Genomic DNA, 26,330 nt, shown 5'->3' on the forward strand with positions numbered 1-26,330 from the left:
GACAGCAGCAGTGAGCTTTGTAATCTACTACGAGACGTTATGGCTGATGAAGTCTTAAATTAGACGAAACATGTTCCAGGATGTGTTTAATATGCTTTTATATTAAATAGTTTTCACTTGTAAAGCGAGGTGTATTGATTGGGTGGACCATTGAACATAACATTGTTTCTTACTTTTAATGGATTGTTTAATTTTCCTTTAATTTTCCTTTAATTTTCCGTTATGTAATGTACGTTTACGTGAATGGCTTTCATGGAACTGTATTTGTAGTTTTTATTATTATTAAGCGTTAGTCTAACATTCTAGTTAGTCTAGCTTTCTAATGGATTATTTAGTTTTCCTTTAATTTTCCGTTATGTAATTTAAGCTTCCGTGCATGGGTTCCATAATACTACAATTCAAATTTTTAAATTTTTTTTTTAGAAAGAGTCCTTGTAAGATGTTATTTTTAGTGATAAGATAATCTATTTAAAGATAGTCTCGAGTGGCAAGGACAGTGTGTAAGTTTGGAGAACTTACTACAGATAAGAATATCCTAACCCATATTCCAGACCTTGAAGTCAGAGATTACTTCCCGTGGGATTCATTAAGCGCTAATGTAAAAAATATATTGTTATCATTTAAAAGGTTTAGTGTAGGATGTCCATTGAAAGCAGTGCCAATAATTCATAGTTTTTTTTAGAGGGAGTCCTTGTAAGGTGTTATTTTTAGTGGTAAATGATAATAATATATTTAAAGATCGTCTTTAATAGAGATGTGTATGTCGTCTATCCTTCGCGCTCCTCGCTCTGTGCCGCCTGCTCCGCGCACGCAACAGCCTGGATTGTTCTCGACTCTACAAGACGTCTGCACTGCGCTTGCCTGTTACATCAGCCAGCTATATAAAGGCGCTGCCTTCCAGCCACAGGCGAGGACTTGTCAGTGCCCAGCACCAGATTACGCCGAATGTCGAACACGGAGGCTATCCCTCTTAAAAAGGTGTCCCAAATAGGTGGACTGATTCTGAGTGTTTGAGGTTTCACCTCGGGTTACTGCCTCCGCTCCCTTTTCCCGCAGCCACGTCGAGCCCGATGACAGTATTCCCTCAGTCCCACCTAGGCTCAAGCACATCAATTAGTATTCTACTAATTATGCATTTCAATGTCAGTTCCTGACAAGTTACAGAAACAACTAATATTCTATTAGTGCAAGCTTTCGCTACTGATTACACTTGTGACGGTATAGAACAGATAGTTTTCAACTATCAAGAACTCTAGCTTTTCAATCAAGATAGATTCATGTATATATGTATATAAAGTGTACAATTTTTTCGAACTTCAGTCTTCAAGCAACGTTAATTGTTTATAATTTTCATACTGCTTCGAGGAAAGTTTTATTTGAATGTATGTATATGTTGTTAAGGCTATCTGAAGCAATAAAATATAGTTGTGTTCCTGTATACCTGTTCTTGTATACAACAGTGTATATATTGAATTGTTTTAATTCTGTCATGTCTCTTTTGTTTTTCATTCTTTGTGTTAACACATTTTTTAGCATCAATTATGTAAAAACCTCAACCCCTTTTTTCACTAAAGATGGCTCAAACGAGTTGAAACATGTTTGACTATTATTTATCTATCTAATGATGGAGATGTGTATGTATTGAATAGGACATATTAAATTCCTTTGTAAAGTGAAAACCGTCAATATGGAATGATTCTCCTATCTTGTAACGGTGAGGACATTGCATAAGTTCAAGGAACTTACTACAGATAATAATAACCTAATCCACATTCCAGACATTTAAGTCACAGGTTACCTCCTGTGGGATTACGTAAAAATATAACTGTATAGAAGATTTAAAGATAGTCTCGAGTGGCGAGGATAGTGCGTAATTTCAGAGAACTTCCTATAGATAAGAATATCCACTGAAATCAGCTACCCGAGTATTGGCGGGAAAACCATAATGTTTGCGGGGTATGGAGGAAATACCTACTCCCAGTCCTGAACGACTAGGATGAAATAAGGCAGAAAGCCTTCTTCACAATTTCATGAAATCATCCTTCATCTCTTATCTTCATCTTTCTATATAACATTTAGAATTGTAACTCGAGGATTTATCCTCATCTCAAGGTGAAACCTTAGACATTCGACCATGAAAAGTCTTTTGAAGAAGTAGTCCACCGACTGTAATCATATATTGCAGAAAAGACAGCATTCCGGTGCGGTGGGCTGTCATTCGGAATATTATGATGGATCAGAACATTTGAAAACTCAACAGCCAGCCTCTGAACAAAAATTTTGAATAATTAAACCTAAACAAATCTCTTTCTTCTCGACTCACAATGTTAACTATTTCTGTCAAATTGGAACATTAAAGATTGTCACTGACATCATGGACAAACATAAAATTCTAATCATGGCCCTTCAAGAAATAAGGAACAGTGATCAAGACACTATAGAATCACAAGGGTACCAACTGTATAAGGAATCCCTGGAAAAGAAGTGATGAAAAACTGTCCGCAGTTTGGCCATGGATTTCTAATAAATCTCAAAATCATAGATTCAGTCAGAGAATTTAAATCTCAATCCCCCAGACTTGCAACACTGACTCTGAAATGTGCAAATAAAATCTACGCAATTATCAATGTACATGCTCCCACTAATCAGAAAAATAACACTAAAGGATAAAGAAGAAGCACAGAAATTCTGGGATCTCCTGGATCAAACTTTTATACCTCCATCACATGTTAAAATTCTCCTTGGCGATTTCAACGCACAACTTGGACAAGAAAGAAGGTACCGAGATATCGTTGGAAAATGGCCAACACATAAGAGGGCAAATAAACATGGTCAAAGATTGGTTGAATTATGCAGGCACCACAATCTATCTCAAAATCAACATACTTTAAAAGTAAACCTCACAAATTAAAAACTTGAAAACATCCTGATTTCCAAAAAGGTGAACGGCAACTAGACCACGTTTGCTTGGTTTCAAAGTCCTAAGGGGGGGAGACTCAGGGTCAGACTACTATGTCGTTAAGATCAAAATAAAATTAAATCCAAGACCTCCACATAAAAATAGCAAAAAATTTGACCATACCACCTTAATAAATATTAGGGAGTACTATATGAAAATGGAAGAAAGATCTAATACATTAGAAGAACTGACCACCAAACTAAAATTGATTGATTTCCTAGGGAAAAACATAAATTGTGGGATGAAGAATGTGACCAGGCAATTGAGAGAAGACACCAAGCTTGGATAAATAATCAAGCCCAAAAATCAGACAAATCAAATTTAGAACTAATAAAAGAAAGTCAACCCATAAAATCATCAGGCAAACCAAATGCAAACGTCTTAAAAATACCTTACAAAGTATAGAAGAGAGTTTTAACAAAAAACAATCACAAGATTATTATAAAACCTAAGACAAATACATAAAAAAAATATGAGCCCCCAATATTAAAGCATAGATCCTCACAGGGACATTCAACAAAATTTTAAATTGCGAAGGCACACCTGTTTTAACCACCTCAGATCTAATAATGCATCCATTATTCAAAAAAGAAGATAAAACTAATCCAGAAAATTACAGAGGAATAACCCTTTCATACTGCACTTACAAAATTTTCTCCCGCATAATTTACAATAGGATAAAAAACATTCTGGAACCACAACGCAGAGAATACCAAGGAGGATTTCGCCCATACAGAAGTTGCCCAGACCAAATTCTCTGCCTGAAACTAATGATGGAATATTACAAATACATAATAAACAGCTGTTTATCTCATTCATAGATTTCAAAAAGGCTTATAATAGTATACACAGACCTACTCTTTTAAAAATCCTCAGATTATATTGCCTTCATCCTAAATTAATAAAAATTATTGAACTAACTCTAACCAACACAATTTCAAAGGTAAAGTTCAGGGGAGAAATGTAAAATGCTTTTACAATAGATAAAGGCCTCAGACAAGGCGACGGATTATCCTCGCTGCTCTTCAATGTGGCTCTAGATTACATCATGAAAATTTGGCAAAAAGTAAACCTACCTAAAATCATAATTGGAGCGAAATCTTCAATAAGGACAAAATGCCTAGGGTTTGCAGATGATTTAGTTCTTTAAGCCCCTGATGTAACCTCTGGAATAAGTAAGGTTACAAGTAATAGTTTATAATAATAATAATAATAATAATAATAATAATAATAATAATAATAATATTTGCTACCATTGTGCAACCACCTTGTTACACACCAACACTAATTAACGCAAAGAAACATGATAATAGTATGTATGAAATTGAAACCATACGCACACTAAACACCGAAAACAATAACAAACAGTTTAACCAACATGACGGCTAAGAAGGGGTAATTGGGAAGCGGCTGGGAACCATATCCAGGTGGTGAAAGGTATTGGCAACGCTGAAGAAGCGAAATCAATAGTGATTTTAAATTCATAAGTTTACTTAACAATTTATATTCAAATTAGAGCGCAAATAATCAAACAAATTACCTTTAAAAATAAAAAATGGTTATTAAAAATTATTACAATTTACCCCGAGGGTAAAATTTAGGTTATTTAAACCTCTATGTCTGAACATCTCACACTACATTCCACTGTTTGTGGTGAAACATTTAAATCATACAATACTGATGGAAAGAAAAAGGAAAGTAACATTATACAGTCATAAGTATGTACGTGTAAGAAAGGGAAACAACATATAAAGCATATATCCTAGTGCAGGGCACCTTTAGGAGGCAACCCCCTCAAAAACACTTCTGAGAAAGGGTACCCATCCTAAATGGGAATACACCAAGATGAAACGGGATAAATGAGAATCCCAAGGGGAAATTTACATTTTACGGTTACATCGAAAGACATTGAATATCTAATTTATAAAATCAAGAAACGAAATGGGAACTGTCTCTTAACACAACTCTGATATGACTTGCCGGTAGGCTAAGTCATTTTACTGAAATTTTGGCGATTGATGGAAAAAAACGGGTAAGCTCCGGCAAAAGAAATTAAACGGAATACTACATTAGAAAATAACCTGAAAAATGAAAAACAACTAAGTGCTTACCTGTTGGAGGGGCCAAGAAGACCCGTCACCTGAAAAGGGCAACTTCTCCCTTCGGTGGTCAAGATTCAAAGACACCTCGGAAGAGCTTGGCTCTAGTGAAGCGCTCCTCTCCGGAAATTAGGAAATCGTAAAACAACCAATGAGCGTCCGTTCTTTTCCTTCACCCACCAATCACAACAAGTTTTATTATACCCAATTAGGGACCAGTAATTAATGCTGATAAAGAACATTGCAAAGCATGCAGAAACTTCAAAATTAATGCAATATGATGAAACCGGAAACTCAGGAATCGTCCCATTCCGATCTAGCATGTGAACTACAGTATGTGCCAAAATTTTTTACATTTTACTTCAATTTTTCTCACGAACAACGAAACAATGTTGAAGCCATATGAAAATCAAATAATTCCAAAATTCACATACAGAAAACATAAACCCACAGGAAACAATAAATAAATACATGATATAAAATTCCCCAGTGTTTCAATTCTAAACAATCACTACACCTGACATAGAAGAAGTCCATGCTAAACAAAGTCATCATAAATGATCAAAAAATTAACATAGTCCTACAATTTAAATACCTTGGAGAAATCATTTATACACAAGTTCAGTGAGAAAGCAACATGAATAAATAGAACCAACAAAATTAAAAAAAAAAAAAAACACAATTTCTAACCTGGTCAACTTATAAAAAAAAAAATGCTTGTCAATAGACACTAAGATCCAACACTACAAAACTTTAACTTTGCCTGAAGCCACTTATGCTTGCAAAACCTTGTTCCAAATTTAAAATGAAAGAAGAACTGATCAACTCCTCAAAACTGAAAGATGAATTATTAGAACTTGCATAAATAAAATATACCAGGTTGAAGGAGTCTGGAGAATCCTCCCCAATGAAATTGTTTATCGAGAGGTTGACCCAGTTACCAGCATGATGAAGAAGAAAAGAATCTCTTATTTCTTTCACATCTTACTATTACCAGAAAACAGGATTTTACGACAACTAGTGTTGAGAAATCTGGGAAAGAAGACAGGAGGGCATTGGATCAAAGAAATTCAAAAGGGTCTCAAAACAGTTGGACTCGAAATTACAGATGCAGAGAACAAGAATAAAATTCCCACCGTTCTTAAAAAAACACAAATTTTCAACTGAAGTGATGTGCAGACGGCCTGTAAAGATTTCAGATGAATTAAGAACACTGCAATCAGAACGAATGAAGAAGTACTGGGCAGATAAGAAGAATCAAACAGTACAACCTTCAAAGAAAAAATGTACATGCAAGGGTAAAGTGGTCCAGTGTGGCCAATAAAGTTAATAATAATTATAGAAGATTACTTTGGAGATTTGTTTGTAAATATCCTGACTTTGGCATTCATACAAAATTTTGCATTTTGAAGTGTACATCAGTTTTGGTTTGTGTTGTACAGTGGAAGTAGAAAAGACATGTTTTAACTGAAGATACGAACTTTGGGATAGTCGGGCGAGATCAAAAGCATGTCTCAGAAAATCACATAATTGTCTAGCACTGGAAATGAACATACTCATGGGGTCAGCCCACAAAGTGACCAGACTGCTGAAATTTCAACCATAGAAAATGAGGTTTTGTGCAGGAACTTAACCAGGCAAATTTTCGCACGAGAATAAGTTTTTTTAAAGTGGATTCATGATAATGAAAGATGGAAATGTGGATCCTCAGTCAATGTTTTTGACTGATGAGGCATGGTTTCATCGTCCTCAAAATGTGCTATTGTGGAGTACTGAGAACCCATATATTGTATAGGAAGTGCCATTGCATCCCATTAAAATAGGGGAATGGTGTGTGATAAGTGCATCGCAGATAACTGAGCCTGTATTTTTCAGTGAGAATGTGAATTCAAATATGTACCTATTCATCCATTTTGTAATAAATTAGCACAGGATTATGGACATTTTCAACAGCGTGTGCTACATCCCATACCGCTCTTAATTCTATACACACTTTACGTCCAATTTTTATGACCAAATAAGTAGCACACACATGATATCCCCTGCCTGCCATAAGAGGTGACTAAGACATGTCATATCCTACGAATACAGCAGGCTGGGGGCGAAAAGGGTTCTAATGCACTTAAAGCTCTACAATAATAACACCAGTTATTGCTTAATGCCAAATCAACTATATTGAAATGATATAGTGTTGGCCTTGGAATCTACTGCCTCCGTGGTTACCTCTTCCCAACTTTCCGGTCAATACTCGTACAGTTATTGTCCCTGCTCGAGTCTATGGTAGGGATACTCTTCGCCTCTAAAGCAACGTCTTCCCTTGAACTACTTCGTATTGAGTAGCGACTATCAAGTGGGCTCCTCCAGAGACCTTCCCTTGAACTACTGTACAAACTGTGCAATTATATACAACTTTATACAACTGATGTTTTTGTCTTGGTTTTTAGGGAAATTCCTAATCTATACACTTTCAATACTAGCTAAGAAGTCCTTGGTTCCCTATCTGCATTTTCGTTAATACCAGTTGATACTTATCTTTCAGGAGATTGATGACTTCCACGACGTCTTCTCTCTTGAAGCTCTACGTTCACCTACGCACACTAGCACTCACTGGTTTCACTGGTTTCCTTCAGTTTACACAAGAGGATGCAGTTCTGTTACTTCCACCTCCTACCGTCTGTGTAACTCCCTTAGTGTTGGCCTCAATGGATGTACTGGAATCTACTGCCTCCGTGGTTACCTCTTCCCACCTTTCCGGTCAATACTCTTACAGTTATTGTCCCCGCTCGTGTCTATGGTAGGGATACTCTTCGCCTCTAAAGCAACGTCTTCCCTTGAACTACTTCGTATTGAGTAGCGAATATCAAGTGGGCTCCTCCAGAGACCTTCACTTGTCGACAAATGCACAGCCAAAGTCTTTTACAGCTACTTCCTTGAAGTGAAGTCTTTAATTGCCGTAGACGAATATGAGCCTCGGCTCCTTGCCTAATTACTTATACGGTCCCTGGTTGCTTATTGTTACGTGAGGGCTTTCCGTTTGTGCTAGCGGCTCTCCTAGTTCGCTTAAGTGTTTCCCCTACGTATTACTCTATCGTCTGAGTGTATATGATTTCCCGGCACACTGCCCAAGAATACTTATTACCATTTTCTAGTAAATTCTGACTTCGAGGTCTTACTTGAATACTGTTCTCAACCTGACCGGCTTACTGTACCTCTGGACTTCCCTTGCTCCCGACTTCTGTCATCCACCTGCTGACTACCAAAAACTGACTGACTAATCTTTTATGTCCCTCCTTAAGTCATTTCGGTGTTCTCTAAATTACCATGCACCGATGACTTCGACTCCTCGTGATTCTAATTTGTCATTTTCCTATTGGGCGGTAGCCTCGCTTCCCTGAATAAGTTGTAATCATCTCCATTGTTCTAGATGCTTGAAGAGTTGTAATTTTCCTATCTACATGTGTTTTCCAAGCTTCGCCCTGCTGCCCTTTTGACCGTGTACACATCGTGATAAGAGAGTCACAAACATCCTGTGTTTATTCAAACATTTTACCATTACCTGGCTGGTTTCTACTGTTCAGAACTGCATCTTCTTAATATTCCCAATGTATGTCTTAAATTCATTTCCTTGTACAATTATTTTACTTTGACACTTTGGGATTGTATTCCCTTTTCTTGACTCTATGATTCTTATTTCTACTTCATTCCTGTATTGTGAGGTCGCAGTTCAATTCGTGATCGAACCGTTCGATTTGTGATCGAACCGTTCGCTCAATGAGTACTGATTGCGGGCGGCGCTGTGTCAGTGACACGACAGATGGGCCCCAGGGGCTCTTAACTTGAGAGTGTGGCTTGGCAACCACAGGGTCCTTAGCTGAGTCCTGGCATAGCTTCCACTTACTTGTGCCAGGCTCTTCACTTTTGTCTGTCCTATCTGACCTCCGTTGGTCAACTCTTGTTCTTTTCCGATTCCGATTAAGTATCGAAGGCGTAGGGCGTCTTTCATTTTCATGCCCTTCGTATTTACAGCTCACAGGTCTCGCTGCATTTTCTGCAACATATTGTAACAGATTCACCTTTAAGGATCCCGTAAAACTTGTTTTCATGCTCATTTTCTCTCCCTGCTGTGTACTGGACTTTTCCTAATTACATACTATATTCGGCCTCCTGGGAGGTGGATCTCAGAAGCTTGAAGGATGTTGAGACATCTAGAGTAGGGGAGAAAGAATAGCCAGGGCCATGGCAAAGATGAAAATTTCTACCAGATGCCAGACAGAAGGCTACAATGTCTGGGGAAAGGAGGATTTCAGACAGAAGGCTACAAGGTCTGGAGAAAGGAGGATGTCTGGTCACTCTGGCATTGCACTAATAAGTTACTCCAGTTAAATGATCAAATGTAACAATAACATTAGATAACAGTTTATCCAGTGTGTGGTTGAAGGCGTGGGTTTTACCTTTAACTCAAATGTTGCATTTGCTACCTGTTCACTTCAAAGATTTTTTTGCAATTAATTTCTTTTCCTCAGTAATAATTGAAAATTAAGAGGAGATGGTATTGGTGAGAGGGTGTAACAGGCAAGTAAATACAGTGTTTGTCTGTTTCAGACATCTCCTCAGAAAAGGAAGCAGAAGGTTACTTCTACTGATCAGGAGCACATGACGAAGATTCTTCAGCCTGGTTCATTTGAAGTAAAGCTGTTGGTGGATACTCAGGAATCCTTAGGGTGAGGATTTTAAATTATTTTGGATTGTCAAGTGTGGATGGTTGCTGGTTTTTATTCTAAAAACTTCTCATATCTGCAGAAACAGAAAATTCTACTTTGACTCTACTTATCCCTTACAGTTATTGTTAGCAATTTCCTAACATTGTGCTGCTGAAAAATGCTTTGTTTTGTAATGCAGTTTTCAAAACTTAAAATTTTCTGCATACCACTTACCCTGCTTTTGTTAAAACTCTAGGTGTTCTTTATGAAACACTGTATGTATGGAATTGTAAATTGAGAACCATAGCTAGGTACACCATATTAAATGAGAAATAAAGTTCCACTGCAGAATGGTGGACCATCGTTGTGCCAACCACCATCGGTGCGAGGGAAACTTGGAATATGTTTGCAGGTAACATCAGGAAGATAATGTGCATTATAGAATACTACTGGGAACTTCCAGTTTGTGTGTCCTTTATTTTACTACAATCTTTTATACTGTAGATCAGTCTGTAGAAAGCCGATAATCTGATATAGGCACTATAGTCAAAATAATCATATGGCCTCAGCTACCGTGTGCCAGAGTCATTGTATCTGATACAAATACAAACTGATATAAAATAAGTGACTTCATTTACATATTTCACACTGTGAGCTTGCATCCAGGAGATAGTAGGTTCGAATCCCACTATCGGCAGCCCTGAAGATGGTTTTCCGTGGTTTCCCATTTTCACACCAGGGAAATGCTGGGGCTGTACCTTAATTAAGGCCACGGCCGCTTCCTTCCAACTCCTAGGCCTTTCCTATCCCATCGTCGCCATAAGACCTATCTGTGTCGGTGTGACGTAAAGCCCCTAGCATATTTCACAGTCATATTTCATAACCATTGGGTATATTAAGATTACAATGTGACCAAGAACACAGTTATCCAATCACCCTGCATCAAAAACAGTTGCCTTATAAAATTAATAACTGCTTTTTTCTTTGGAAACATAACATTCTGAAATTTATAAATAATGTATATTGTGTTAAAATTTGGATTCAATCAAATAATATGTTTTTGGAGACCCCGAGGTGCCAGAATTCTGTCCTGCAGGAGTTATTTAATGTGCCAGTAAATCTACCAACATGAAGCTGACGTATTTGAGTACCTTCAGATACCACTGGACTGAGTCAGAATTGAACCTGCTAAGTTGGGCTGAGAAGGCCCAGCATTCCATCATCTGAGCTGTTGTGAGTGTGTCTTTGTCATTACAGAGATGTATTTGTAATTGTATGTTTTCTTATTAGTTTTAATTGATAAATGTTACAGATTCTAAAGATAGTTCTGTATTTCATGATTGAGTGGAGTGTAATTGGAATTACTAACAAGATGAACTCAAAAAATACTCAACTACCTGTACCTTGCAACACTCAAGCCATTGAATCTGGTGTAGCACTGTATTCTTACATTTGGTGATGTCAGGCACATCAGGCAATAGCACCGCAGCTCTCAGAATGCCCTACCTGACCTGCAGGTTATTCTATTTCCATTGGAAAACCCTAGTTTCAAGAAATGAAAAATTGAGAGAGACGGTTTTGTATATGTACTGGTTGTGAAACTGTGAAATGGTGTTGGTGAAGAATGCAACAGCAGAGCAACACTGCAACTGCAAACTGTTATTTTCTTGCAACGGTTTCATTCAACAATGGTTGTTTTCCTGAAACGGTTGCGTTGTATCTGTCCCAGCTCTATTGGTCTCCAACTTGAACTCTCATTTGGAAGGATGTCCTAGTATTGCTCTTGGCCTACAGTGACACCTGCAAGATCAAACAGATACTACGAACCACGTTAATTTGCTTGTATGCCTTAGTGTTACACACTAACTAATTTTAATAAAGTGGTGGTGAAAATGTTTCCATTTTAAATTGTATGTATTCGTCATGACGTCTGGATTTGAAATGTACTCGACAAGCCATGTCTGAAAGGAGTCATGTTTAATATACATTCATCTTGAAGGTAATGGAATTAAATAGTAACCAAATGCACCACATCAGTAAGTGACTGTATATAATGGATTTTAAATAACATGACATCAGAACCAGTGTTGCCAACTCATGAACAAAACATGTAGCTACACTGTATTCAAAATATAGCTAAAAATGGCTAACATTACTGGCTAAAATAGCTTAGAAAAAGGCTAGATGAACTCACCGCGCTCTGACAAGTGGTCACTACGAGTGGAGCACAATGTTCTGACAAAAACAATGCTATATTACTCTATGCCTCATGTCCACCTAATGAGCTTGTAGTGTGGATGTCTACTGTTTATTGCATTCTGCATGTGATCTTAAATCAAACAACTTTGATTTTATTTCACACTGACAGTATTTGCAATATGCTTTAGTTTTATCATTAGAAACAGGTTGAAGTCACCATTTAAATTCCGCCAAAGATTCCCACTCTTTTCTATACTGTTGTGTGTACTTAGGCAGAATTTTCACTTTATTAAAACTTTTTTTGTTATTTTGCTTTACGTTGCACTGACACAGATAGGTCTTATGGCGACGATGGGATAGGAAAAGCCTGGGAATGGGAAGGAAGCGGCTATGGCCCTAATTAAGGTACAGCCCCAGCATTTGCCTGGTGTGAAAATGGGAAACCACGGAAAACCATCTTCAGGGCTGCCGACAGTGGGATCTCTATCTCCCGGATGCAAGCTCACAGCTGCGCGCTCCTAACCGCACGGCCAACTTGCCCGGTCTTTATTAAAACTACGGTACTCACTAATCTTAATCCGGAGGCCACACGCCATTATTTATCGCAACTGTATGTACACTATACATTATTACTGTTTTATGTTACACTAGCACTTTCAGTTGTATATTTCACTAATTTAGCAATTGCACTGGTTTAAACGTTGTCTCTCAGCCAACCAGGAAGCTAATTGATGGAAGTCAGGAATTTACTGAGTGATGGACTGGTTGATAGCTTATAATGATGCAATGTAGTCCTGAATCTAGTGTGTAGTCAGTGATGCAATTAATAACCGTTGCACCATTTCGTCAAAGGTCGCCTATAAGTTGAACATGCAGTACAACTCATGTGTCATTCGCCATTAATATTTACAAAAATATATTACTTACTAAAGAAATGGATTAAAAAGAGAGATAGCCAAATTACCTCACGTAATGCAAATTTATAGCTAACCATGTGACCTTGCTGAGGTGGGGATTCTTGCACGTCCCACTGAAGCAGATAGCTGAGCCGCAGGTGCAACCATATCGGATGGGTATCTGTTGAGAGACCAGACTAACAAATGGTTCATCGGAAGGGGAGTAGCAGCCTTTCGGAAGTTGCAAGGGCGGCAGTCTAGATGATTGACTGATGTGGCCTTGTTATAATACTCAACATGGCTTAGCTGTGTCGATACTGCTACACGGCTGAAAGCAACGGGAAACTACAGCTGTATCTAACTCCTGAGGACATGCAGCTCGCTCTGTATGAACGATGTACTGATGATAGCTTCCTCCCTGGTAAAATATTCCGGAGGTAAAATAGTCTCCCCTTCAGATCTCCGGGTGGGGACTACACGAAAGGAAGTACAACTCGTGTGTCAATTGCCATGAATATTTACAACAATCTATTAATTACTAAAGAAATGGATTAAAAAACTTATAGGCGACCTTTGACGAAATGGTGCAACGGTTATTAATTACATCACTGACTACACACTAGATTCAGGACTACATTGCATTCATTACAGGCTATCAACCAGTCCATCACTCAGGAAGATGGATACTGACATTCTGCGAGTCGGAGCATGGAATGTTAGAAGTTTGAATTATTGTGGTAGGTTAGAGAATCTGAAAAGGGAGATGGATAGATTAAAGTTAGATGTAGTTGGTATAAATGAAATACGTTGGCAGGAAGAACAGGATTTTTGGTCAGGCGACTACAGAATTATCACCACAAAATCAAACAGGGGAAATGGAGGAGTTGGTTTAATAATGAATAAGATAGGCAGCGGGTAAGCTACTACGACCAGCATAGTGAAAGACTTATTGTCGTCAAGATGGACACCAAACCAATGTCCACCACAATGGTGCAGGTCTATATGCCTACTAGTTCAGCAGATGATGAGGAAATCGAAAGAATGTATGAAGAGATAGAAGATTTAATAGAATATGTAAAAAGTGACGAGAATCTAATTGTGATGGGAGACTGGAATGCAGTAGTAGGCCAAGGAAGAGAAGGTAATACAGTAGGAGAATTCGGATTGGGACAAAGGAACGAAAGAGGAAGTCGGTTGGTTGAATTCTTCACAGATCATAATATAGTCCTTGCCAATACTTGGTTCAAACACCACAAACAATGGCTGTATACGTGGATGAGACCTGGAGACACTGGAAGGTATCAAATAGATTTCATTATGATTAGGCAGAGATTCAGAAACCAGGTGTTGGATTGCAAAACTTTCCCAGGAGCAGACGTGGACTCTGACCACAACTTGTTGGTCATGAAATGCCATCGGAAGTTGAAGAAATTGAAGAAAGGAAGGAATGTAAGGAGATGGGATCTAGGCAGGTTGAAAGAAGAGATTGTGAGGGATTGTTTCAAGGAACATGTTGCACAAGGACTAAATGAAAAGGCTGAAGGAAACACAATAGAGGAAGAGTGGATAGTCATGAAAAATGAAGTCAGTAGGGCTGCTGAAGAAACGTTAGGAAAGAAGGAAAGATCAACTAAGAATCAGTGGATAACTCAGGATATACTAGACCTGATTGATGAAAGACTAAAATACAAGAATGCTAGAAATGAAGAGGGCAGAAAAGAATACAGGTAATTAAATGAAGTGGATAGAAACTGCAAGGTAGCTAAGGAAGAATGATTGAAGGAGAACTGCAAGGATGTTGAAGTTGAATGGTCCTAGGAAAGGTAGATACTGCATACAGGAAAATCAAGGAAACCTAGGTGTACGAATATTAAGAGCTCAGATGGAAAGCCACTTCTAGGGAAAGAAGACGAAGCAGAAAAATGGCAGGAACATATCTAACAGTTGTATGAAGGTAAAGGCATAGATGATTTGGTTCTGGAACAAGAAGAGGCTGTTGATGCTGATGAAATGGGAGACCCAGTTTTGATGTCAGAGTTTGACAGTGCTGTGAGAGACCTACATAGGAACAAGGCACCTGGAATTGATGACATTCCCTCTGAATTACTGACTGCCTTAGGAGAAATCAGCATGGCAAAGTTATTCTATCTAGTGTGACAGGAGAAGTGCCATCCGATTTTTGGCAGAATGTTGTAGTATGTAGTATTCCCAAGAAAGCCGGTGCTGACGAGTGTGAAAACTACCACACCATTAGTTTAGTATCTCATGCCTGCAAAATTTTAACATATAGTATTTACAGAAGAATGGAAAGACAAGTTGAAGCTGAGTTGGGAGAAGATCAATTTGGCTTCAGAAGAAATGTAGGAACACATGAAGCAATCCTGACTTTACGTCTGATCTTAGAGGATAGAATTAAGAAGGACAAGCCCACGTATATGGCGTTCGTAGACCTAGAAAAGGCATTCGATAATGTTGATTGGACCAAGCTATTTAAAATTCTGAAGGTGATTGGGATCAGATACCAAGAAGGAAGAATTATCTGCAATCTGTATAAAAATCAGTCCGCAGTGTAAGAATTGAGGGCTTTGAAAAAGAAGCAGCAATCCAGAAAGGAGTGAGGCAAGGCTGCAGTCTATCCCCTTTCCTTTTCAATGTTTACATAGAACAGGCAGTAAAGAAAATCAAAGAGGAATTTGGAAAGGGAATCACAATCCAGGGAGAGGAAATGAAAACCTTGAGATTTGCTGATGATATTTTTATTTTATCTGAGACTGCAGAAGATCTTGAGAAATTGCTGAATGGTGTGGGTAAGGAGTACAAGATGAAAACAAAAGTAATGTAGTGCGCTCAAACGAAGGCAGGTGCTGCAGGTAATATTATATTAGGAAATGAAGTCTTAAAGGAAGGATGTAGATGAATATTGTTACTTGGGTAGTAAAATAACTAACAATGGCAGAAGTAAGGAGGACATAAAATGCAGACTAGCACAAGCAAGGAAGAGCTTTCTTAAGAAAAGAAATTTGCTCACTTCAAACATTGATATAGGAGAGTGGTATTGTGTGGAAATGAAACATGGACGATAAATAGCTCAAAGTAAGAGAATAGAAGCTGTTCAAATGTGGTGTTACAGAAGAATGCTGAAGGTGAGATGGATAGATCAAATCACGAAGATACTGAATCGAATGGATGGAGAGGAGATCGATTTGGCTAAATTTGACGAGAAGAAGAGATAGAATGATAGGACACATCTTAAGACAATGGACAGGACTTGTTCATTTGGTTTTTGAAGGAATGTAGGCAGTAAGAACAGTAGGGGTAGACCAAGGTACGAATATGACAAGCAGATTAGGGCATATGTAGGATGCAATAGTTACGTAGAAATGAAAAGGTTAGCACAGGATAGGGTAGCGTGGAGAGCTGCATCAAACCAGTCTATGGACTGATGACTCAAACAACAACAACAACAACATAGGTAAAATTCTAGCTAATAGCTAAACTCAAAATTTTGTAGCAAATTACTTTCCAAAATAGCTAGAACTAGCTATAAAATGGCTAAATTGGTAACGCTGATTAGTATGTCTGAGCTTGGTAGCTGCAGTTGCTTTAAGTGCGGCCAGCATCCAGTATTCGGGAGATAGTGGGTTCGAATCCCACTGTCGGCAGCCTTGGAGATGGTGTTTTCCGTGGTTTCCCAGTTTCACACCAGGCAATTAATTAAGGCTATTTCCACTTCCTTCCCACTCCCCATCCTTTCCTGTCCCATCGTCGCCATAAGCCCTGTCTGCATCGTGGCGAATAAAGCAACTTGTAAAAAAATAATTCAGAATGCCTGTTTTGGAACAAAACTGTGTCCTATGTAAATAACAATTTCAAAATATCCAGCCATGGCTTTCTTTAAAATTGGTGGCGTGTCAGTGCTAAAAATAGTTCAAGACACTGTGTGGAATTAACAATTTACTTTGTGAATTAATATTTACGATATTTTAACTTCCTAACAAAATTTATATATTATTCTAAAATATTGTATCAATTCTGCTCTCATTTGTGTCGAATATGTAACTGGCCTAGTGAATTTGAATTTTACTCCATTACCATTGTTTCACGTACTGTTTATGTTCTGCTAATGTTTTTGAAAATGTGCTTGAGTGCCTTTGTGTGCTTTATTGGGGTATTGAGTTTGTGATTTGTTGATGTTTGTGGTTATAATCTTTATTTGTTGTGAAACCACACTTCCTTATTCAGTTTGTTGGTGATTTTTGTCTTAAACATTAAAGGTCTATTCACACAAATATGTGATGTGTCAGTGCCGTGACATGTCAGTTTCATGAAATTACATCAGTGTCAGTGATGTTTCATATCGTTCCTTTGAATCTGACTGTCATGTCCACACTTGTCCGGCGCAGTGCCGTGTTTTCTGCGTTAGTATCAGTGCAGTATCCGTTCCGTGATATTGAGTATTGTCGTCTACGATATTTTTGCTGTTTCGCGGACATGTTCTGCTGTGAAGTTTGTACACGCTTGTGAATATAAAATGAATGACGAACAACTTATTGAACTGTTCGCAATCATCCTGTTCTTTATGTTTCATCACAACCGAAGTGCATGGACAGCGGTTTCAAAAATGATGTTTGGAGTAAAATAGAAAAGAAAATGAACGCAGATGGTAAGTACCTATTGTTATTTAACTATTGTATATGCATAAGCTACTTATTTTTTCATTGTTACATATTGAGTGAAGCGATTAAATAATATACTGAACAGGTCATGTATAGAGTGTACAATCCACATCAAAATACAATTTTATCAATATTCATTACTTGGAGTTCCCCCACACTTTTGTGCATTTCCCCAACCAATCGGTTCTTACATATAGCGTGCACACAATATTTTTACACATTTGGCTCCCAGTATATCAGCGCCTCAGGTAACCTTCCATCATGTATTGATTCTCTCTTCTCGCAATGGAACAGGTCCAGCCTCTAAAGTGAAGTAATTCTTGAACATTTCTCATCCATTAAAAGCGTATTTTATTGCATTTCCACCCAGCACAGGCAAATTTTCTAGTCTTGTGTCTTCTGTATGTTCTTTTGTAGTTGTTCATTTGCTTGCGAACGTATTTGGATTATATTTTTTGATGAAGTTATGTAGAATACAGGTTCTGGCCTCAATTCGTCTGTTATAAATTCTAAGGTTTTGGGCCAAAATGCCAAATGTATTCTCAACAATCCTTCTGACACGACATAGGCGCTAGCTGAAAGTACGTTTAGAATAATCCAAGTCTTGCCGTGGGTATGGTCGCATTAAATATGTTTTTAGAGGAAATACTTCGTCACCCACAATGACAAGTAAATTCTTTCTTGAATAAAATTGCTGTGTCCACCTATTAAATACAATTATATTTTGTAGTGATTAAATTCTACATGAAATATAAACACTAGTTAGGGACATGTTTCGCCCTAGTTTTGGGCATCTTCAGCCTAATACTAATCTTAAGGTCAAGTCTTAAATCTATTGACATTGGAACTTAATACTAAACTTAAATTAATATCAAATACTAAATACAGTGGTCTCATGCTTATTACATATTTACATAGCTTACAATATGTACATTAACTAAATGCCAGAATTTGTGAACAAGGAAGCAATAAAATATTTTAATTATACAAAGACTAGAAAACGTTTGCAATGTCTGGATGAAAGTTTATGCAAATGTGCACGTATTGGCTAGAGATTGATCACAGCGTGAATTGGAGTTTCTCCAGGCCGTAAATCAGAATAAAGTCCCCGGTTTGTTTAAGTCACAGCACGCATGTGCTCCAGTTGCCACGCTTAATGTTGGGCCCGCCCAATCCAATTCGAGTAACGCCTCTCAAGCAACAACACAGACGCACAAATTGAAACTCACTCCCCCTCCCCCTCTGTGCTCCACCACTCCATTACCGCATCAATACTTCACTAAGAGTAGTAGGGTTAGTTGTTCAGACGCAACCGGAACAGGAGGTTCCAGCTAACATCGACAAGATAAGTAAGAATAAGATGTACAATATTATAGGTTAGGATCCACCTTTCAATACTCCGTAATAAGATGGTAAAAAGTAGTTACAACCTGTTTAATGGGACCGGTTTCAACACATTTTAAGTGTCATCATCAGCCAATTTGCGAAGATCTTAAAACAACTAGCACATTGAATACAGGCAAAAAATTAACATTGTATCATAACGTAGCAATTCAGTAAATGTTCAAAACACATTGAACATTTACTGAATTGCTACGTTATGATACAATGTTAATTTTTTGCCTGTATTCAATGTGCTAGTTGTTTTAAGATCTTCGCAAATTGGCTGATGATGACACTTAAAATGTGTTGAAACCGGTCCCATTAAACAGGTTGTAACTACTTTTTACCATCTTATTACGGAGTATTGAAAGGTGGATCCTAACCTATAATATTGTACATCTTATTTCTCTATTCAATACGGAACAATAATGAAGTTTTTAACTTTAAAAAGATAAGTAAGTTCGTCCACTTTCATGCGGCAAACACTTTCATGATTAATTGGGCTCTACATTCGCATTCTAATTTCCTTTTTTCTCTTATTCAGTTACAGAGATCTCATAATTCCTCCCAAGATTGAACAATGTACCAATGGGAACGTTAATCGACAAGAATGGCACAAAATTCAAAATTTAATCAGATGTGCTCCAATAAACAGTACCAACAATATGTTTCCAACATCCATGCTTTAGCCTATTAAACATTACTGACCAACCATGCTTCTTTTTAAAGGAATATTCAAATCCAACACGATCGAATTTAACCAGGGTTCCGGTTTTGCAACAATATACTTATGATAATAACCATAACCACCTTTGAAAAACCTTCAACCTAATGTTCATCCATAAAGTTTGAGAAGCCCCAATTCATGCTGTGATCAATCTCTAGTCAAACAGTTGGAGTATCTCCAATTCACGCTGTGATCAATCTCTAGCCAATACATACACATTTGCATAAACTTTCATCCAGATGTCGCTATCGTTTTCTAGTCATTGTATAATTAAAATATTATTGCTTCCTTGTTCACAAATTCTGGCATTTAGTTAATGTACATATTCACGCTGTGATCAATCTCTAGCCAATACGTACACATTTGCATAAACTTTCATCCAGACGTCTCAAACGTCTTCTAGTCATTGAAAATAATTATTTTAGTGCTTCCTTGTTCACAAATTCTGGCATTTAGTTAATGTACATATTGTAAACTATGTAAATATGTAATAAGCATAAGACCATTGTATTTAGTATTTAATATTAATTTAAGTTTAGTATTAAGTTCCAATGTCAATAGATTTAAGTCTTGACCTTAAGATTAGTATTAGGCTGAAGATGCCCAAAACTAGGGAGAAACATGTCCCTAACTAGTGTTTATATTTCATGTAGAATTTAATCACTACAAAATGTAATTGTATTGAATAGGTGGACACAGTAATTTTATTCAAGAAAGAATTTACTTATTGTATCTTCAATAGGAACAAAATGAGATTAGTTACTTGTAACCCAAGGAGCCTCCGTGGCTCAGACGGCAGCGCGTCGGCCTCTCACCGCTGGATACCGTGGTTCAAATCCCGGTCGCTCCATGTGAGATTTGTGCTGGACAAAGCGGAGGCAGGACAGGTTTTTCTCCGGGTACTCCGGTTTTCCCTGTCATATTTCATTCCAGCAACACTCTCCATTCTCATTTCATAGCATCTATCATTCATTAATAAATCACTTTGGGAGTGGCGACCCCATCGTACTAACAGCCTATATCTGCTTCATTCATTCCATCCCTGGCCCGGTCAATGACTGGAAAACAGGTTGTAGGTTTTTTTTTTTTCACTTGTAACCCACAATGACATGCGAAGTCTCAATAGATGTGCCTGGCAATGCAGCATTTCCTGGTATAGATAATGTGACTCGTAGAAGTGCTTTGCTAGATTACTATTTCCAAAAAATCCACCATCATTGTTTTTTCCATATGCTCCAACATTGACAGCGGTGAAGTTGTACTGCACGTCAACAAGTGCCAACAAGACAATTGAATATGTCTTCTTGTAGTTAAAGTACAGAGATCCACTATTTGAGGGAGCTTGGATGGTAATATGCTTGCCACCCAAGGCTCCCAAATAATTCTGGAAATTCCAGCGTGTACGAAATTCATTAGATTTCCACATCGCTATTGTAGGATTTGTCAGTATGTCGCTCATGAGATTTTCTGTTATTATCTTACAAGTATCCGTGACAATCTTTGTGCACTGTGCTATGCCCCAAGCTGTAACTGAACGAAATTATTTGTAGGGAATCTCCTGTAGCTAGGTGCCTAAAAAAAGAAAAAACTTCATTACAGTTTTGTATATATATAGGCTATAAGGAATAAAATATATATAATGAACTATTCTCAAATCTCTTTTTAGGTACATCTTTCAAAATCAGAAGGAATAATATAAGAGACAATAGGAAATCTATGAAGAGAACTGTAACTAAAACTGGACAAAGTGCAGAACAGATAAAATTTTACAAGTATTCTGAACAGTTGAGCTTCTTGAAGAGATATTTTCAGGAGAGGGTAACTAAAGGAAACACTAACAGTCAACAGGAAGAAGAAGAAGAAGGCGATGCCGATACAAAACAACACAAAGACATACAGGAGACCCAAGAGGAACCCACCAAATCGGTTTTGAATCAGGAGTTTCAAACCCTCCTACCTTCCACAAAGCGTAAAATTAATTCTGAAGTTTCCCGAAAATTGTCAGGGAAGAAAGTTACTCTCCAACAAAGTGGTTCTGCAAAATTACTGGAGTACTTAATTAGTAAAGAGCAAAATGCTGGAGTTGGAGAAAGGAGAGGCATAGAAGTTGACGAGGAGGACGAATCTTTTGAATGTTTTTCCATAGTGATGTTGCTCATTGCATTTTCATCTTGTACTTCTCATTTAGACAAAGCAGCCACATCCTGTTGATGCAATTGTAGCTGGTGTGGCTCCAACTTTGAAGTCTTTAAGCCCGTAGTACTTAAATTTAGCGAAATCTGAAATATTTGCTTCATTTCAGAAGTATGTGCATGAAATGTCAGCCTGGATTCTGCTATATTGCTATACCAAAGAATTTACAAACTTTAAAAGACTCTTGACATTTTTGTTGAAATCATCATCTGTTGTTAGCTACTGTTAGCTAGAATACAGCCCACATTTCCCCCTTTATGAATATCTGTCGATTTGCAGTGTTATCCAACACTGACTTCTCTTGAGTGCTGCTCCAGTTTTTGCAGGATAGAGACTCACCGCAAAAATGGGAAAAAGAGCTAGCATAAGCGAAGAAAAACATGCTATGGCATGTGCCAACAAGCCAGTTGATTGGTCAAACCAACAGATTGCTGCAAAATTAGGGATTTCTGAATTTGGCGTGAAGACAAGAGCCACGCACTCTCAACAATCTTAAAATTTTGAACAGCCGTTAATGGCCAATAATAGTTTGATCAGTCCCATGTGATGTCTATATAAATACCTCATGAAAATACATTTAAGGTCTATTCACACATAACCGTGATGTGTCAGTTTCGTGACAGTATTGTTTCATTTTCAGTTCAGTGATTGTCGATATGTCAAAGTTTACGAATGTGCAATTGGCGGCTGTTGCTATAATTCTAGATGAAGAGGAACAGTGTCAGTTTAAAAAATGGAAGTACCGGGCGAGTTGGCCGTGCGCGTAGAGGCGTGCGGCTGTGAGCTTGCATCCGGGAGATAGTAGGTTCGAATCCCACTATCGGTAGCCCTGAAAATGGTTTTCCGTGGTTTCCCATTTTCACACCAGGCGAATGCTGGGGCTGTACCTTAATTAAGGCCACGGCCGCTTCCTTCCAACTCCTAGGCCTTTCCCATCCCATCGTCGCCATAAGACCTATCTGTGTTGGTGCGACGTAAAGCCCCTAGCAAAAAAATGGAAGTGGGTACATGAGACATGGCAGAATAGAGAACGTGATGGTGAATTCGCTACCCTGTACAAGGAACTAACTGACAACGAAGTTTGTCTGAGGTAAGTGAGTAATACAGTACAAATACAATTAAGCAAATATTTACTTTAACCACATGCATTGAACTTACGTACAATGATTTGTAGTATGTAAGTTTATTGAAAATCGTGAAAATAATTAGTCAATAAGGAATTGTCTGTGCTGTTTGGAACTGTCTTACATGGAGATTAGTTTCGTTGATGATCTTGAAATGATGATTTATTTTTGTTAAATGCTGGAGTTGGTACCTATATACAGTCTTCTTCTTCTACCGCTTTTCCCACACCTGTGGGATCACGGGTGCGAACTGTGTCGCACTTGTGGATTTGGCCCTGTTTTATGTTCGGATGCCCTTCCTGACGCCAACCTTATATGAAAGGATGTAATCACTATTGCGTGTTTCTGTGATGGTTGGTAGTGTAGTGTGTTGTCTGAATATGAAGAGGAAAGTGTTGGAACAAACACAGACACCCAGTCCCCGAGCCGGAAGAATTAATCAAGCATGATTAAAATCCTTGGCCCAGCCGGGAATCAAACCCAGGACCCTCTGAGCTGAAGGCCTTAATGCTGACCATTCAGCCAATGAGTCGGACAGGTACCTACATACAGTAATAACTAATAATTAGATATAATTAAATATCATAATTTAGTGTGTAAAAGATCAGATTGGACAAATGGGCAAATACCTACTACAGGAAATAAATCAGAAATCGAATAAATCTCAGTTAAGTATCAGTTTCAAGAATATATATAGAGTTTTAGAAGTGAGTTTATACTTTTTGATGCTAATGTACATAAGTTGGGAAAATTTTGTTGGGAGAGAACATATATATATATATATATATATATATATTTCTTTTTATCAAAACAAGGGTGATGAAATTTGTTGTTATTAGTTGTATGAAGATCGCATATTCTTTATTTCCTTTGATGGAAACCATTAAAAATTTTACGCTAAACTTTGAATGAATCTTTTTTATTCCTTGTACTTCTAAAGCTATAAAATTAAGTTGCATTCTTTTAAAATATTTCACAGTAGAATTTAAACACTTTCAGATTATGTTGGTGCCACCCTTGTCTACCTCCTGGATGTGGTTTTTAAAATTTGAAATTGAAGAAAGGGATAAATAGAAAGGAACATAATGATCACAGTGGTTTTTTCCTTCCATGCTGCTTCAGGAACACTAAAGCTGGTTTTCTGAGCGAGTCAGTTGGACATCTTAAGGATCACCATATTCCGTTTGAAGTACGTCATCTTAAGGTGGGCGACTTTACTTGGGTATGCTGTGATAATTCAACAGGCTTTTCAGCTGTACTGCCTTATATTGTGGAAAGAAAACGCATTGATGACTTTGCGAGGAGTATCACTGATGGACGGTTTCATGAGCAGAAGGTACGTTAATTACTATTTGTTCAGTAGTTTATTAGCTGTGCATGGATGTATAGCTACCACATTTCCTGGCCTAATTTCTTTTAAGAATGGTGTGTGAAAATCATGCGAATAAGGAATTGAGCCAAAGTGAGAAGTGTGCAGAATTTAAAACACATGTTATTATTCAACTGTTTAACCATAAAACTATTTATATTAACACTAGAACCCATACATCATACCAGATCTTTTAGAAAAAAAGTGTCAGTCTCAGATTATGTTCTTCAGATGCAGTCATCTTGCTGAACTGAAAGATACGAGTTACTTACCAATGTGTACTAGTAGTTTATTTACTTTATTGCAGTTCAAATTTGAGAAAGCACAATGGAATCTACCACAGTGGAAACTTACCAAACTCAGTCTTTACTCCCTGTGGGATCTACATCACACCTGCTGTCCTCACTGTCTTCTTGGCTTCTTAAAATTCTCCACCACTCACTCAATTTGTGATTTCCACTTATCACCCCTTTGTTATAAAGCTGACGCAGATGGTCTTTAAATGGCTTAATGACTCGCATGTACAGGGGCTGAAGAATAGATGTAGAACTACCAGAAATAATCATGCTGTCTCATTCTTTCATGAAGAAGATCTTTCACTTCAGTCACGAGATAAGCTTGGAAACTGTCCAAGAGAAGTATAGTTCACCAGTGCTCTTGGTCATCTGTCCTGCACTGTCTTCACTCAGTCGATTGTCAAGTTACGTGGTATCCATCCCTCTGTTGATGCCTCGAGGGAATTTAACGCCCTCCGGCATAGTTTTTCTTTTAAAAATAATATATGGCAGTGGCTTTCTTCCATCTCCAGTAATGGCAAGCATTAGACATTGTAGTTTCTTGTTGCTTTCTGATTTTAATAGAAAACCTGCAGCACTACTTCATGCGATGGTCCTACTGCTGCGGGGCATATCAAACCAAGCCAACATCTGGTCAGCATTGCTCATTTGGAACAAATACGAGTATACAAAGTTTCTAGGCACTGTTGTTGCAATAAGCAGTGGAAGGCAACAAGTTTCTTTGTATAGTCCGATGGTAATTTCTGGCACATATTTGTCTTTCTCGACACAGTCAGGTCATACCACTGCATGAATCCACGAACCCAGCTACCACTTACTTTAAATTTACTCCCTGTAATTCCATTACGTCAAGCCATTTCACAATCCTTCATTTACACCATCTCATTGGTCACAATGCAACCATCGTTACACACTTATTGAACATAATTGACTGCTTGGTCTATCTGCAGAAAATTGGCCCCTTTTCGTCACCTCTTATGATCTCATTGGCTGAATGGTCAGCGTTGAGGCCTTCGGTTCATAGGGCTCCGGGTTCGATTCCCGGTCGGATCGGGGATTTTAATCGCCTCTGATTATTATTTTTTGGCTCAGGGACTGGGAGTTTAGTTTGCCCCAACACTTTCCTCTTCATATTCACACAACACACTACACTACCAACCACCATAGAAACACGCAATAGTGATTACATCCCTCCATATAGGGTTGGCGTCAGGAAGGACATCCGGTTGTAAAACAGGGCCAAATCCACATGTACCATACAGTTCGCATCCGCGACCCCACAGGTATGGGAAAAGCGGTAGAAAAAGAAGAAGAGTCACGTCTTATGATAGTCAGGGGAGACCGTGGATGTTAATTCTACCACTCCTACCTTCTGGGGGTACTTCAGCAGGAGGGAAGATATCAGCACTCACTGAGGTGCCATCTTGACTGATCTTCATTTCTGATGCAGAGTGAAGGATAAATAGAAAGCCAGCTAAATGCAGGAAAAGGGAAGAAACAAGAGATAAGATGAATACATGAGGTAAAAGATTAGGAACACAGGGCAAACACAACATTGATATTATCCCATTGTGATCATTTCCTTCTTTTGTATTTGTCCTGTGTTCCTAATCTTTTACGTGTATTCATCCTTTTATTTCTACCCTTTACATGCATTTATCTGGCTTCCTTCTCATCCTGAACTTCCCCATCAAGACCAAAGATTTGTC

General features: G+C 38.0%; 1 protein-coding gene across 2 annotated transcripts in view; it reads left to right on the forward strand.

The window, feature by feature from the left end:
- The window catches only part of mus81 (mus81 structure-specific endonuclease subunit), a 181,205-nt gene that overhangs the window by 124,627 nt on the left and 30,248 nt on the right, over positions 1-26,330 (forward strand). For both annotated transcript variants that reach the window (XM_067143518.2, XM_067143519.2), the window contains exons 7-8: positions 9,661-9,779; positions 24,079-24,292. In XM_067143518.2, coding sequence (XP_066999619.2) covers positions 9,661-9,779; positions 24,079-24,292 — 333 coding nt within the window. The remainder of the gene's footprint in view (positions 1-9,660; positions 9,780-24,078; positions 24,293-26,330) is intronic.

Source organism: Anabrus simplex, chromosome 3 (genome assembly GCF_040414725.1).
Source record: "Anabrus simplex isolate iqAnaSimp1 chromosome 3, ASM4041472v1, whole genome shotgun sequence".
Lineage (NCBI taxonomy): Eukaryota > Metazoa > Arthropoda > Insecta > Orthoptera > Tettigoniidae > Anabrus > Anabrus simplex.